The 13,262-nt window shown below is 45.0% G+C and overlaps 1 protein-coding gene across 1 annotated transcript in view; it reads right to left on the reverse strand.

Moving 5' to 3' along the window:
* The window catches only part of PDE8B (phosphodiesterase 8B), a 114,152-nt gene that overhangs the window by 18,872 nt on the left and 82,018 nt on the right, over positions 1-13,262 (reverse strand). The window contains exons 13-15 of the mRNA XM_014585912.2: positions 6,712-6,754; positions 3,668-3,745; positions 48-124 (exon numbers count right to left, since the gene is read on the reverse strand). Coding sequence (XP_014441398.1) covers positions 48-124; positions 3,668-3,745; positions 6,712-6,754 — 198 coding nt within the window. The remainder of the gene's footprint in view (positions 1-47; positions 125-3,667; positions 3,746-6,711; positions 6,755-13,262) is intronic.

The following is a 13,262-nucleotide window of genomic DNA, read 5'->3' on the forward strand; positions in this document are numbered from 1 at the left end:
TGTGAGGGTCCCCTACTTCTGTGGGGGGTGGGGCCGCTGCCACTCACCTTTGTGATAGGAGCCTCGATGGTCATGGAGTGGATCCTTGCCATGGATGGGTAGCGACGATTCTGTAGGCTTGGAGCTGGACAGGAGGCAAGAAAGATGCATCGGGTTTTGGTGGCTCAGCTTGATTAAGAGTAGCAAAGAAGTCCCTTCATGGTTTGGGGGTCCAATTCTCACAGAACTATGCTCCTCCCAGTAAAAGCAATGAGATCACCCATCCGTCCTTCCACAAAGGCTGACAACTCAGATTATATTTGCCTGAGCTTGGAAAGGTGATCTGACCTGGAGGTCTGGTGGCAGGAGGGCTTGACCAGTACAGGTCCATGAAGGGGAATTGCAAATATGGGATTGCAAAGCCTCATCTCAACAGCCTAATCATCCTCTGGGGCTCATTTTCCTATAAGTCACTATAGCCAAACTTGGGCAGTTCCACCACTTTGGGTTCTAAGTCACTGGCCATGTACCCCGGTAGCTATGCAGCTGGGGGGGGGAGGGGGGAGAGGCACGGTTCAGTGAGGGCAGGGCCAGAAGACTGAGCCCACTCTCAGTATGAACTGGGGCCACTCACTTCTTCTTCCTGAGCCATTAGGCTTTTAATGCCCAGAAGCCCTGGTGGTTCTAGTTCTCATTTCCAGGAACTTTCATTTAAAAATAACTTCTCTGTGTGTGTAAACAATGCTTACACATGGCTTAAAATTCAAAAGGTAGACACTATACTTTAAAAACACTGTTCTCATCAGACCTCTTCTTCTTCTTCTTCTTCTTTTTTTTTAAAGGTTTTTGCCATAAGACATGTTTGCTCACTGGAGAGAGAGAGAGAGTGAGAGGGAAATTGAGAAATCACTCCCTGGGGGGAATGGCCATGCAGCAATCCCTTCTCTTCCATTCTCCTTCTGGGATTTTGGGGCACACATGCACTCGGCATGAATTTCAGTCCGCCAGGTCCAGAATTCAAACTGTGGTTGGCCATGTGGGAGTCCAGCATCTTAACCACCACGCCACCTGCTGGTTCCTCAGGAGACCTTCTTACCCACTCCCGATGAGGCAGGCAGGAGGGGTAGAATGTCCCCTTCACAAAAGGGCTTACTCAGCCCAGCCAACATCAGCAGACCCTGCCTGCCACCCAGCCACCTTTGTGGTCTGCCCTGCTGCCGGCATAGCAACCACTGCAGTCTTCTCTACTCCACTTCATCTGTGCTGGAGAGACAAAGATCCCACCTCAAATTCTACTTCAAAAATGGAGTTAATCTAGTTCAAACTCCCTCACTGATTATCCTAGCTAAAGTATTCTGTTTATACCCCTATTCCAACTCAAAATATTTCAACCCCTATTCCTTTCTTTACATTCTTGGCCTTAGTCCTCTGCAAGCCCTGCGAGTCAGCCCTCTCCAGGTATCTCCCATCTTGTCTGGCATCATCGGTCCTTGCTACCTCAGCCACTTTCCTCATGCTCGGACTTCCCGTGTGACCTAAAGAGCTGGAGATCCTTCACTTGACCATCCTGTTCACTCTCTGAGTTACGAGCCCACAGTTCTCCTTTCTACCACGGGCAATAACCACACCCTCTGCATATTCTCAGGTGGTCTGATCCCTGCAGCATTTCACACCATGGGCGGCTCGCTCTCGACACCCTCTTGTTCTTGATTTGTACAACACTACTCACATGGCTCCAGCTCTAGCTCTGCTGGCCTCCTCCCTGGCTCCATTTCCTCTGCTTCCCTCCTCACTGAGGGTGTGTGTGTGTCTTCAGGCCTGGACTTAGACCCTCTGTTCTTTTACTATACATACACATGAGTACACACACAAAAATCACGTGCCCCTTAGAGATCTTCCTCTGTTCATGACCTCATCTGTTACCGCTAGGATTCCCAAATCCACTTCTCTAGCCCTGAGTACTAGTCTTCCATTTTAGCTTCTTAGAGATCTCCATTAAAATAAAACTTATGGGTCCAGCAGGCGGCAGGGTGGTCAAGGTAGCTGGATTCCCACATGGCCAATCATAGTTCCAGTCCTGGACCCAGTGGCTTGGAAATCACACTGGATACGCATGCATGCATACCCAAGATCTCAAGAGGAGTATGGAGGAGAAGGGATTACAGCATAGCCATCTCCTCTGGTGGGGGAGGGGGGATTTCTCACTTCTGCTCTCTCTGTATATCTCTGTCTCTCTCATTTCTGGTGAGCCCATGTGCCCCATGGCAAAACCTAAAATAAGCAAACAAAACTTACCAACTTCTCCTCAGCCCTCAATCTGCCATACTTGGAGACTTCACTATTTCTATAAATGTTTCGTAATTTCATAGGCACAAAGGAATGAAATTTCAGAATTTTTTTTTTTTACTTCTTCATTTTTTCTGCAAATCCATCTATTGGGTCATCTGAAAAGTCATGATGCATTTTTGCATAGAAAAATATGTCATAACTTCCCTGATGACCCAATGCTTACTTAGGTCTCTCTGAACTAAAAAATGTTTTGCTAATTTCTGCTTTGCAGGGCAGAAACATTTTGCTAAATTCTGCCTCATGGCTTCTCTGTGACATTTTATTAAGGGACAGCAAATACACAAAGCAGGGACACTCAGAATGGGATCTATCTTGGGAATTGCGAAGCTGGGACTCTGGTGCCCTGTCAGTAGTGCCCAAGAATGACTGTGACTAGCTACTGGAGGCTGAGTGGCGTGGGGAGTTATGTGACCCAACTCACGTTAGGTCTTCAAGGAACAAGCGTGGAGCCACGTCAAAGGGAAGACAAAGACTGTGGAAAGCATAAAAGAACTTTAAAACCCTAAAAAATGTTTAGCTTACTGAAAGAGAAAAGTCAATTTATTGGAAATATTTTTGCATAGAAAAATATGTCATAACTTCCCTGATGACCCAATGCTTACTTAGGTCTCTCTGAACTAAAAAATGTTTTGCTAATTTCTGCTTTGCAGGGCAGAAACATTTTGCTAAATTCTGCCTCATGGCTTCTCTGTGACATTTTATTAAGGGACAGCAAATACACAAAGCAGGGACACTCAGAATGGGATCTATCTTGGGAATTGCGAAGCTGGGACTCTGGTGCCCTGTCAGTAGTGCCCAAGAATGACTGTGACTAGCTACTGGAGGCTGAGTGGCGTGGGGAGTTATGTGACCCAACTCACGTTAGGTCTTCAAGGAACAAGCGTGGAGCCACGTCAAAGGGAAGACAAAGACTGTGGAAAGCATAAAAGAACTTTAAAACCCTAAAAAATGTTTAGCTTACTGAAAGAGAAAAGTCAATTTATTGGAAATCTTTTTTTTTTTTTTATAAAGAGAAATTTTTGCTATAGGGTGCATGTGCTTGCCAGAGAGACAGGAAGTGAGAAATCACTCCCCAGGAGGGATGGCCATGCCACAATCCACTCTCCTCTTAGGATCTTGGGCACACACACACACGTGCCTGGAGTGAGTTTTAAGTCACTGGGTCCAGGACTCAAACCACGGTCGACTACATGGGAGTCCAGCGATGTAATCATTACACCATCTTCTGGTCCCCAATTTATTTGAAATCTTACTTGAGATTTAGGTACTGTGAACTCTTGATCATATTCCTCTGTCATTTTCTACATCTTACAAAGGTTAAAGAAATATAAAATCTTACCGTCACTGCCTCGAGAAGATATCGATTTCACATCAATGGATTCTTTCCTCCTGTTCTTGTATCTGAATGAATGAGGCTCTAAGGATTTCAGATTAGAAATGGAGGGTGATTACTTTTCAGAGTGTTTACAGATGAAGTTCAGACACATTTTTTTCCTTATTATACAAGAAAAACAAGGTTTACTTTTTTTTTTTTGGTAGAGGTTTCTGCCTTAGGGTGTGGATGCTCACCAGGAGAAGAGAGAGAGACAGAGACAAGAGAGAACATGAGAAATCACCCGTTGGGAGGATGGCCACACTGCAATCCCCTGTCCTCCATTCTTTCCCTGGGATCTTGGGCATGCACACACACACGCCCAAATGTGAGTTTCAAGCCACCAGGTCCAGGACTTGAACCACATTTGGTCATGTGAGAGTCCAGTGATGTAATCATCTACTGGCCCCCACAAGGTTACTTTTTAAGCACTACAAAATAATTTTATGGGGCTGGCTCCATAGCCTGGTGGTTAAAAGAAGCCAGATCCCCCATGACAGACCATGATTTGAATCTTGGTCCTGCCTGGCTTGAAGAACACACCAACATGTGTGCATGTGTGTCTGAAATCCTGACAGGAGAGAGAAACAGAGTAGAAAGGACTACAGCGTGACCCTTCCCCATGGAGGATGCCTTCTCCCTTTTTCTCTGTTTTGCTCTTAAAAGTACATGTGCCCTTCGGCAACTAAAGAAAAAAAAAGTAGTACACCACTCTCTTCAAAACATCAAGACACACAGTCACCAGCCGTGTGAACAGTACGATGCTTTTCTCTGGGGTCACCACATTACATCGCAGGAAGGGAGTGTATTAGCAGGAGTTAGTTAGTTCCATGTATACAATATCATGTTGAAAACAAATATTAAGAATTGGGGGAATTTGGGAGGGGAGTTAATCCTGATTTGAAGGACAATACCTATACCTAGATAGGAAAGCTCCATGGGGAGATTTAAAAAAACTGGGGGGGGGGGGGGAGAGTCCTTCAAAAAGTTCATAAAAAATGTATATTATGAAGAAGAAAAAACTTTTTGTGGGTTTCCAATTTTTTAGCACTAAAATAAGCTCCTTTAATTTTTGTTTCATGATTTTGTTTTTCAGAGAGATTTTGCTATAGGGTGCATGCCTGCGCTTGCCAGAGAGATAAAGAGAGACAGCGAGAGATCACTCGTGGGGGCATGGCCATGCTGCAACCCTTTCTCCTCCATTCTCCTGTCAGGATTTTGGGCACACGCACGCATGCCCAGTGTGAGTTTTAAGCTGCTGAGTCCAGGACGCAAACGACGGTCAAATATGTGGGAGTCCAGCAACGTAACCATTACACCATCTGCTGGTCCTGTTTCATGAATCTTTAACTTTTCTGCTGTCAGAGGGTGTATGCATTCACTGGAGAGAGAGGAGATGGAGAGAAAGAAGCACCACCCATGGGGCACGGTCACACCACAGTCTGTCTCCATTTCTCCACCCGGTCAGGATTTGGGGCATGCATGTGCATGTACCAGGTGTGCTTTTCAAGTCACCTGGGCCAGGACACAAACTACAGTCAGCCAAGAGGGATTCAGCTCCTACACAGGGCACTTACCCACCCACTACAGGCTGGCCCTTCATGAACTTGGTGACACCCCCTAGCATACTGCTGTTGAAATCCACAGAGATTTTGAATGATCCGAGAAAGCAATCTGAACCAATTTCAGGCACCTCTGAAGAGTTAAAGATTTAATATTAAATTTAAGATGAAAGAATCAAGAATTTCTCAAAATGTAGTTTCTAAATGAAACTAAAAGTAGAAAGATTAGTTTCAAACCTGTGGTCCAGGCTGGCTGGTTGGATTCTAATCATTTGTTAGAAATTATTCCAAGAAGAGGCCAAGTGGTGGGGTAGTGGTAATGCAACTGTCCCCAGGGGAAAGGTCCTGGGTTTGTGTCATGGGCCCTCCCTGTGCACCCGAGGCACAGGTACACATCCATGATACAAGCTTCTGAGAATAGTGGGTCGGGGGATTGTGGCATAAAGACTCTGCGTGAGTGCCTCTCTCTCTCATGGAAGAAATAAGTAAACAAACTTTTTAAAATTACTTAAAACAGGTAATTTATTCTTCCTGATTTTACCACAGTTAAAATGAACAGACTTTACGGAAATAGAAATGATTAAAATTTGGAGGAATTGGGGCCAGCAGGTGGCATAGCAGTTAAGACAGTATACTCCCATATGGCCCTCCATTTTGTGGATGAGGAAACCAAGGGTCAGATGGTCTCACCCAAGGACTGAGATGAGTGAATGGTGAACTCAACAAGAACTTAGTACTCTGCCTCCTGGCTCAAGGGAAATGTGCCATCCACACTTTCTAACTGTATAGTCACCAATTACTACAGAGGGGGGATTGAACATGGCTCGCCAACCATATTCTTGCCTGTGTCTCATCCAATCTGTATCTTCCCTAGACTTTCGGGCCATTCTCTATTTTATTTATTTTTTATTTATTTATTTTAGTTTTTATGCCATAGGGCACATGCACTTGCTAGAGAGAGACAGAGACAGGGAAAGTGAGAGATCACCCCCAGGGAAGATGACCACTCTGCAATCCCTTCTCCTCCATTCTCCTCTAGGAATTTTGGGGACACATGCACACATACCCAGTATGATTTTTAAGTCACTGGGTCCAGGACTCGAACCTCAGTCAGCCATGTGGAAATTCAATTTCTTAACCACCATGCCACCTACTAGCCCCGGGACACTCTCTATTTTAAGATTATCTGCTCTGAATAGTCTCTAGTCAAAAAAGAAAACCAAGATGGGGATTCAGTAGGCATTCTGCCATGAATGAAGATGCAAGGCATTTTAAAAGGATTCCTGCTTTTCTTCTGACTCTCCAACCTTTCTATGGTAATCCTTGGATCTTACCAACAACCCACATTCTGGGTGGTGAATGTCAGTCTAGACATTGCCTGAACGATTTATAGACTTGAGCCCACCAACGCCTCCTCAGTATACTAGAGGAAAACTGAAGTAGTCTCACCTGTTTGTGAATTGTCTCCCGAATCACGATGAATCTTGTGAATCTAAAGTCATTCAGAAATTTAGCAAAACAAGAGAAAGAGAATTTTAAATATACTATTTACTTAACTTATCAAATAATTTAGTTAAAAAAGCTCTGAAGGCTTCAAGAAAGCAAGAAGTTGCACAGATAACACAGACAGATGAAAGATGAACACCGAGTAATACTTCTACAATGTCTACTTCTGGGCACATTTAGGGTGGCTGGGCCTGTGCAGGCAGGGACCCCAGGGACGTCCCTCCTAAGCAGGACATTTCGATCTCAAGTCAGCTAGTCTCATTTTGACAGACTGAAAACATACCGAAAGACAAAAATATACAGCCTGTTTATGTTTTGGATACGTTATGTTTCTGTAATCCAAAAGTAACCTGAATTTAAGCTTGGGATTTAAGACTCTTCCTTAAAAGTTCTTTAAATGCTCATCTGCTATAGACAGTTGATTTATAAAATGTGTCTTCATAATGTGATCTGAACTTTAAATGCAATTTGGCACTCATTTCTTTCTCATTATCAATTTTTTTTGTGCTAGTGATTTTTACTAATGTTCAATAAAGATCTGTCAAATGATGAAATGAAGTCATGAACACTCGAAATAATAAATGAGCTTTCTTTGGCATTTTTCATTTCTTGCATTTATAACTGACCAGAACCGTCAGCGGGGCCCAATCTGCCTGTTTACAGGGGCTCAGACCAGTAAGGCTGGCAGTCACTCAATGAAGGGGTGGGTTAACCTGAAAACCAAGGCATGGGCGTGTGCAGGACTGCAGTGAAGGCAGAGCAGTGCGGCTTAGCAACATCGACTGCCATCGCCAGAAATTCCCTATGTATCAGATAAAGGCAAATGCTCTGCTGTGACTGAACCATTGAAAAATAATTATGGAGAGCCAGCAGGTGGCATTGAGGTGAAGGCACTGGATCCTACATAGCCAACTACGTGACTGTGTGGTTCGAGTCCCAAACCCAGTGGCTTAAAAATTACACTGGGCGCATGTGCATGCATGTTTAAAATCCCAAGAGGAGAATGGAGAAGGGATCCCATGTGGCATGGCCATCCGCCCTGGGGGGGTGAGTTCTCACTTTCCCTCTCTCTGGAGAGCGCACACACCCTACAGCAAAACAAAGAAAAAAAATCATGTAAAAGTGAAGAGTTAAGATCGGGTTTTCTTCAATCCCTTCCTCTTAGTCCATCCCACGTGACTGCAGAAACAATTGCATGACCAACCTTTGTGGTATCTTGGTTATAACATGACTAAGGGCTATGACTCATTTATCCTATAATTATGGGACCTTTTCATTTCATTTTTTTTTTCCTGTGAACAATGGTTTTGTTTTCCTTTGGGGATAAAGACCATTCACTAAAAAAAAGACTGCGCTCAATGTGCATTTTTTACACTGTACCAAATGAATAAAACTTTTGCCTGGCAAATTATTTTCTCAGTCAGTGTTAGCTAAAGAAAAAGCGATTTTTTTTTTTGAGAGGTTTTTGCAATAGGGTGCATGTGCTCACCAGACAGAGAGAGACAGAGAGACAGAAAGCAAGAAATCACCCCCCAGGGGGGTGGCCACACTGCAATCCCTTCTCCTCCATTTTCCTCTCGGGATCTTGGGCATGCACACACACGCGCCCAGTGTGAATTTAAGCCAGTGGGTCCGGGATGTGAACCGTGGTCGACTACACGGGAATCTAGCGACATAGCCATTATGCCAACTGCTGGTCCCAAGAACAAGGGATCTTTAAATGCTTAGTTTTCTAAGTCAGAATATCTCTCTCTTTCAGGAGCAAAGTCTCACGATACGCCACATTATAGAAAAACTCTCCTCTCATCAGCCATTGGGCCCCACGGGCCAGCTGCTTGAGTCACAGAGACCCTGAAACTTCAGGGCGGGCTTTGCAACCTGCCTACAGTAGAGTGGAGGAAGCACCAGGCTGGTGGTGCATGGCTGACCCTGCTTTGCAGTGGAGATGGGCCCAGCCCCCAAGAGGGAGATGAAGGGATAGGAGTGGGGGTCCCAGGTGCTAGTTCCATCCACAGAGGTGGCTCTGGCCCAGCTTCCTCCACATATGATGTTGCATCTGGCCCTTCTTAAGCTGGACACACTGCCCTGGATGGTCTCCTCTTCCTCCGGTGGGCTGTCTTGGTGCCCCTGACAGAGCAGGGGGGTTCTCGCTTTGCAAGCACAGACTTTTCTGGGCAGCACCGGCATCTGCTCCCAAATCCTATTCGCTGACTCTCCTTCCTGTTGCGCTGTGGCAAGAGCAGTGGGAAGACCACTGTCTTCTCTGTCCCACACCAGCCGCTAGATTTTTCCTGAAGCTTTCCAACTCGGAAGGGCTGTGTTTCTTTAGAATACTCCACATTACAACTAAAGATTCACTTGGATGGCAAAATTCTCTTAGAATTTTCTTCCAAAGGTCTAAATCCGCCAATCATTTATAACTTGGAGGAATGATTCCCCTAAAATTATTTTCCTCATAAAACTTGGTCGAGCTCACTGATAAAATAAATCGGTTAATGAGCAGTTAGTTCTGCGGTTTGGGGTCCCCCATGGCGGGCAGCCAGGGGAGGCTCCGGGGCTGGTGGCCTGTGGAAGGAAAAGGGATAAACTTCGCCTGTGACAACAGCATCCATCGCTTCCATGTTTCGTACGTGCTGGAAGTTTTACCCTTGCACTTAGTCATTAGCACAGCCTCGCAAGGGAGGAAGCAGCGTCGTTCCTTTCTGGAAACAGGGAAGCTGCAGCGCAGAGAAGTCCAGTGACTTGCCTAGACCACACAGAGCCCAGTTTCAAACCGTGGTTCCCTCCAACGTCAAAATATCACTCCTTGTCCCTCTGCTCTCTATGGGGAGGCCCAGAGAGAAGTCCCAGCCCAAGCTCGTTACACTAGAGTCTAAGGAAATATTCTCTGAATCAGTGCAGAACACCTATTTGAAATATTTTTCTTGAAATTTGGGGGAAGAGTTGAATTTTATTTATCAAAAGGTTCTGCCACAGCTGTGCCCAAACAAAGGAAAGAGATCTGAATTCAATGTCACTAGGCTAATCTCAGTAGTGTGGTGCCCATTTTTTCTTTTGTGAAAGCATAAAATGTAGAATATTATCGTGAAGAGTGAAGACTGGGAACTTCGGCCACGTGGGAACCTGGAGGGTCTCAAGCTACCATCTCTCCATGTGAATATTGGTGTGCTTGACTGAGAAGCTTTGCCAGAGCTCAGAGCTCAGAGTTCTTAGCAAGTCTGGGAGGTTTACACCTTGTTTTTCAGGGGAAAAATATCAAACTTTTAAGCATTTAATTACTTCAAACACTGCAGCTTGGCACAAGTTTTGTTGACTTATACTGGATGCTTTGTTAGAAACACCTGATGATGCTTGCTCTAAAAAGCACTGTGAGTTCTGGATAATGGTGTGTGTGTGTGTGTGTGTGTGTGTGTGTGTGTGTGTGCACGCGCACATGGATGCCCCCATCTTCAGGATCTCTTTCTCTTTAAAAATCAAGTATTTAAAAAGACGTTTTCTCCACACACCTACCAGAATGTCTACAACTAAATAAAGAAATCTTTTCAAGGATGCAGAACAAATGGAGCTCTTCGTACCTCATTGGAAAGAGTATAAAATTGCACAGCCACTTTCAAAAAGGTCTGGCAGTTTCCTATAAAAATTAAACATTCCCCTACCCGATGACCCAACAATTCCACCCCTAAGTCTTTGCCCAAGGGTAAGCAAAAGCATAAATTCACAGAAATGCTTGTGTAAGAATGTTCAAAGCAACCCAAACCTGGAACTAGCCCAGTCCATCACAGAGAACGCAGTGGGAGACTGACGCAAAGGCGTATTCAGTAATAAGACGGGAAAGATTCCCTAATCCGTACAACACAGATGAATCTCAAAAACGAGTGAAAACAGCCAAACACAGATGAATATGCACTGTACAAAGTGCTAACTGAACTGTGGTTAAATAATTAGGAACGCTGGTTACCTTGGGGGTGGGAAGGCCAGGGGTAGAGGCAGGGATAGGCTAAGAAGGGCCTGAGAGAGACAGTGAGAGGTAGAGTGAGAAATCATTCCCCAGGGGAGAGTGGCCCCACTGCAATCCTTTTTTCTCCATTTTCCTCCTGGGATTTTGGGCAGACATGCACAGGTGCCCAGTGTGATTTCAAGCTGCCAGGTCTAGGACTAGAATAGTGGTTGGCCACGTGGGAGTCCAGCGCCTTAACCAACACACCACCGGCTGGCCCTAGTATCTAGATTTTTGATTGGGTAGGGGTTGCAGAGCTAAATGCCTTTGTCAAAGCCCAGGGAAGGCTAGACTGAAAGTAGGTGAATGTCACTGAATATAACTAGTCTCTAAAAAACAAAACTAGTATCAATCTTTACTTAATAATAGGCATGCCCAAGTGAAGGGCGAAATGTACTGTTGTTTTGTAACTTTCGATAGTTGGAAATCAGAAAGATCAGATGCACCGTTGGCTGGCGAGTAGGACACAGGACACACACATGATCGAGCGAAGTGCGAACTGGAACTGAGGCGGTACGTAGGTGCAGGTTCACTCAAGAATCTCCTGACTCTTCTACATATTTAAATTTTTCACAATAAAGTGTTATGAAAAGGCTATGTTCAACTGAGTATATGGATTGGTGACTACAAACTGGAAATCTAAAGTAGAATTTCAAAATCTGTGAAAATAAACAAGAAAAGGAAATTGAGAAGAGCCAGAAACCAAGCAAGGCAAATGACAAGTCACAGTGCCTCGGACACCCTACCATGAGCCTGGGCCTGAGCAGAGCGCCATCTCGAGCCATGCCTAGGGAACCGCAGACGGCAGCAGCCAACCTGCAAGGCCTAACATTTACTTAGATGGCTGTGTGAAATACTTACTTTACTAACTTGATACATTGATTTCACAAATTGTGAAGCTGTCCCCTGAGAAATAATGACATGAAAAGACCCCTCTTAATATAATGTGTTCAAATCGACCTTTAAAAAAAAAGAAGTTATGAGACTTTTTAGCAATTAAAATGAGTCAAGGCCAAGATCAGTGCAATAATAAATGAAGCAAATAAATACTGCTGCCTCCTTCAACATTCATTTCTGAATGACCCTGGGAAGGCAAATTGCATTTGGTAGAAATGTCTGAGTCTCTGTTTGTCATTACTGAATGACCCGGAAGTCGCAATTAAATCAGCAGATATCCTGGGATGCGGCCTGGGGTCGGGCTTGCTGCTCCTCGCTCCCTCCTCTCCATGTCCAGCCCACTCCCAATCCTCTCTCATCTCCTTTCTAAGTACTCTGGAGTCCCCCCCCCCAACCCCGCGTCTCGCTACGTCCAGAATGCAGGCTACCCTCAGTGTGCACCAGAGCTTGGCAACACGCACCCCTTATCCAGTTCATTTTCAATACGCCAGAGCCTGTGAACTTGCCAAACCGTATGCTTAATCCTGTCACTCTCCCCTCTTAAAGTGCCCACTTCTCAATGGTCTCAGTGTCAGCTCTACATGGAGACCCTGCTATGAGGCTCTGCCACGTGGCGTCGTCCCAGACAGCTCTCCAGCACTGCTAACCACTGACCCTGCCACTCTGCCCTCTGCTCTGAGCTTGCTGGCCACACTGGCCACACCCTTCAAATTCTGCCATGCCCTTTACCACCTCAGGGCTTTTGCACATGTGAGCCGATGCTCAGGAAGGCTCCAACTCGCTCGCTCTCTCCTTTGCCTATCTGCCCTCCGGGTTTTAGCTCAAATGTGATTCCCACAGGGAAGTCTCCCCAAATATTTCCTGCCCATCCCAGCCACTTATGAGGTCAAGCCTTCTATCACATACTCTAGGTGGATGTCTCTTGTTTTAATTATTGCAGTTCATGTTCCCCATATGGAATTATATGTGCCATTTAGGCAAGGGTTAGATCAAATTTGATTACCTATGCAAATCCCCTGCAAACACATCCCTGGCAGGTAGAGCCTAGTACATGTAAAACGAACGCTGGAGAGACTGAGAATGACCAGGTTCTTTATGCTATACTTGTGGTGAGAACGTTGCTATTGATGATTTGGCCAACATATTGGTCTTGACTGGTTATACTGAATAGTTATATCTCTATAGACATTAATCTACAAGATTTTTCATGGTAAAATATAGACAAATTTCCATAAAACAGTTTTTTAAAAAATCACACATAGTGTTGACTATGTGCTTTGTCAATTCCAATTCTGATAGGCAAAATGCTGGATGGTACATTTAGATGACTTCATGTGAACTTAAATCCTAGTATTTTTGTGGAAGAAACTCCCCGAAAAATAATGACACAAAAACACCCCTCGTAATGTGTGTTCTAATCGGGCCACTCCCTGGCCTGGTGGTTAAGGCAGGCAGATCCCAAATGGCTCATCCTGTGTGGCTCAAGTCTCATACTTGGCGGCTTGAGAAACACGCCAGGCACGTGTGCGTATGTGCCCAGATCCCCAAAGGAAGAAGAGAGAGAAGGGATTGTGGTGTAATCACGCCCCATGGGAGGTGC

This window comes from Tupaia chinensis, unplaced genomic scaffold (assembly GCF_000334495.1).
Source record: "Tupaia chinensis unplaced genomic scaffold, TupChi_1.0 Scaffold000099_1, whole genome shotgun sequence".
NCBI lineage: Eukaryota > Metazoa > Chordata > Mammalia > Scandentia > Tupaiidae > Tupaia > Tupaia belangeri.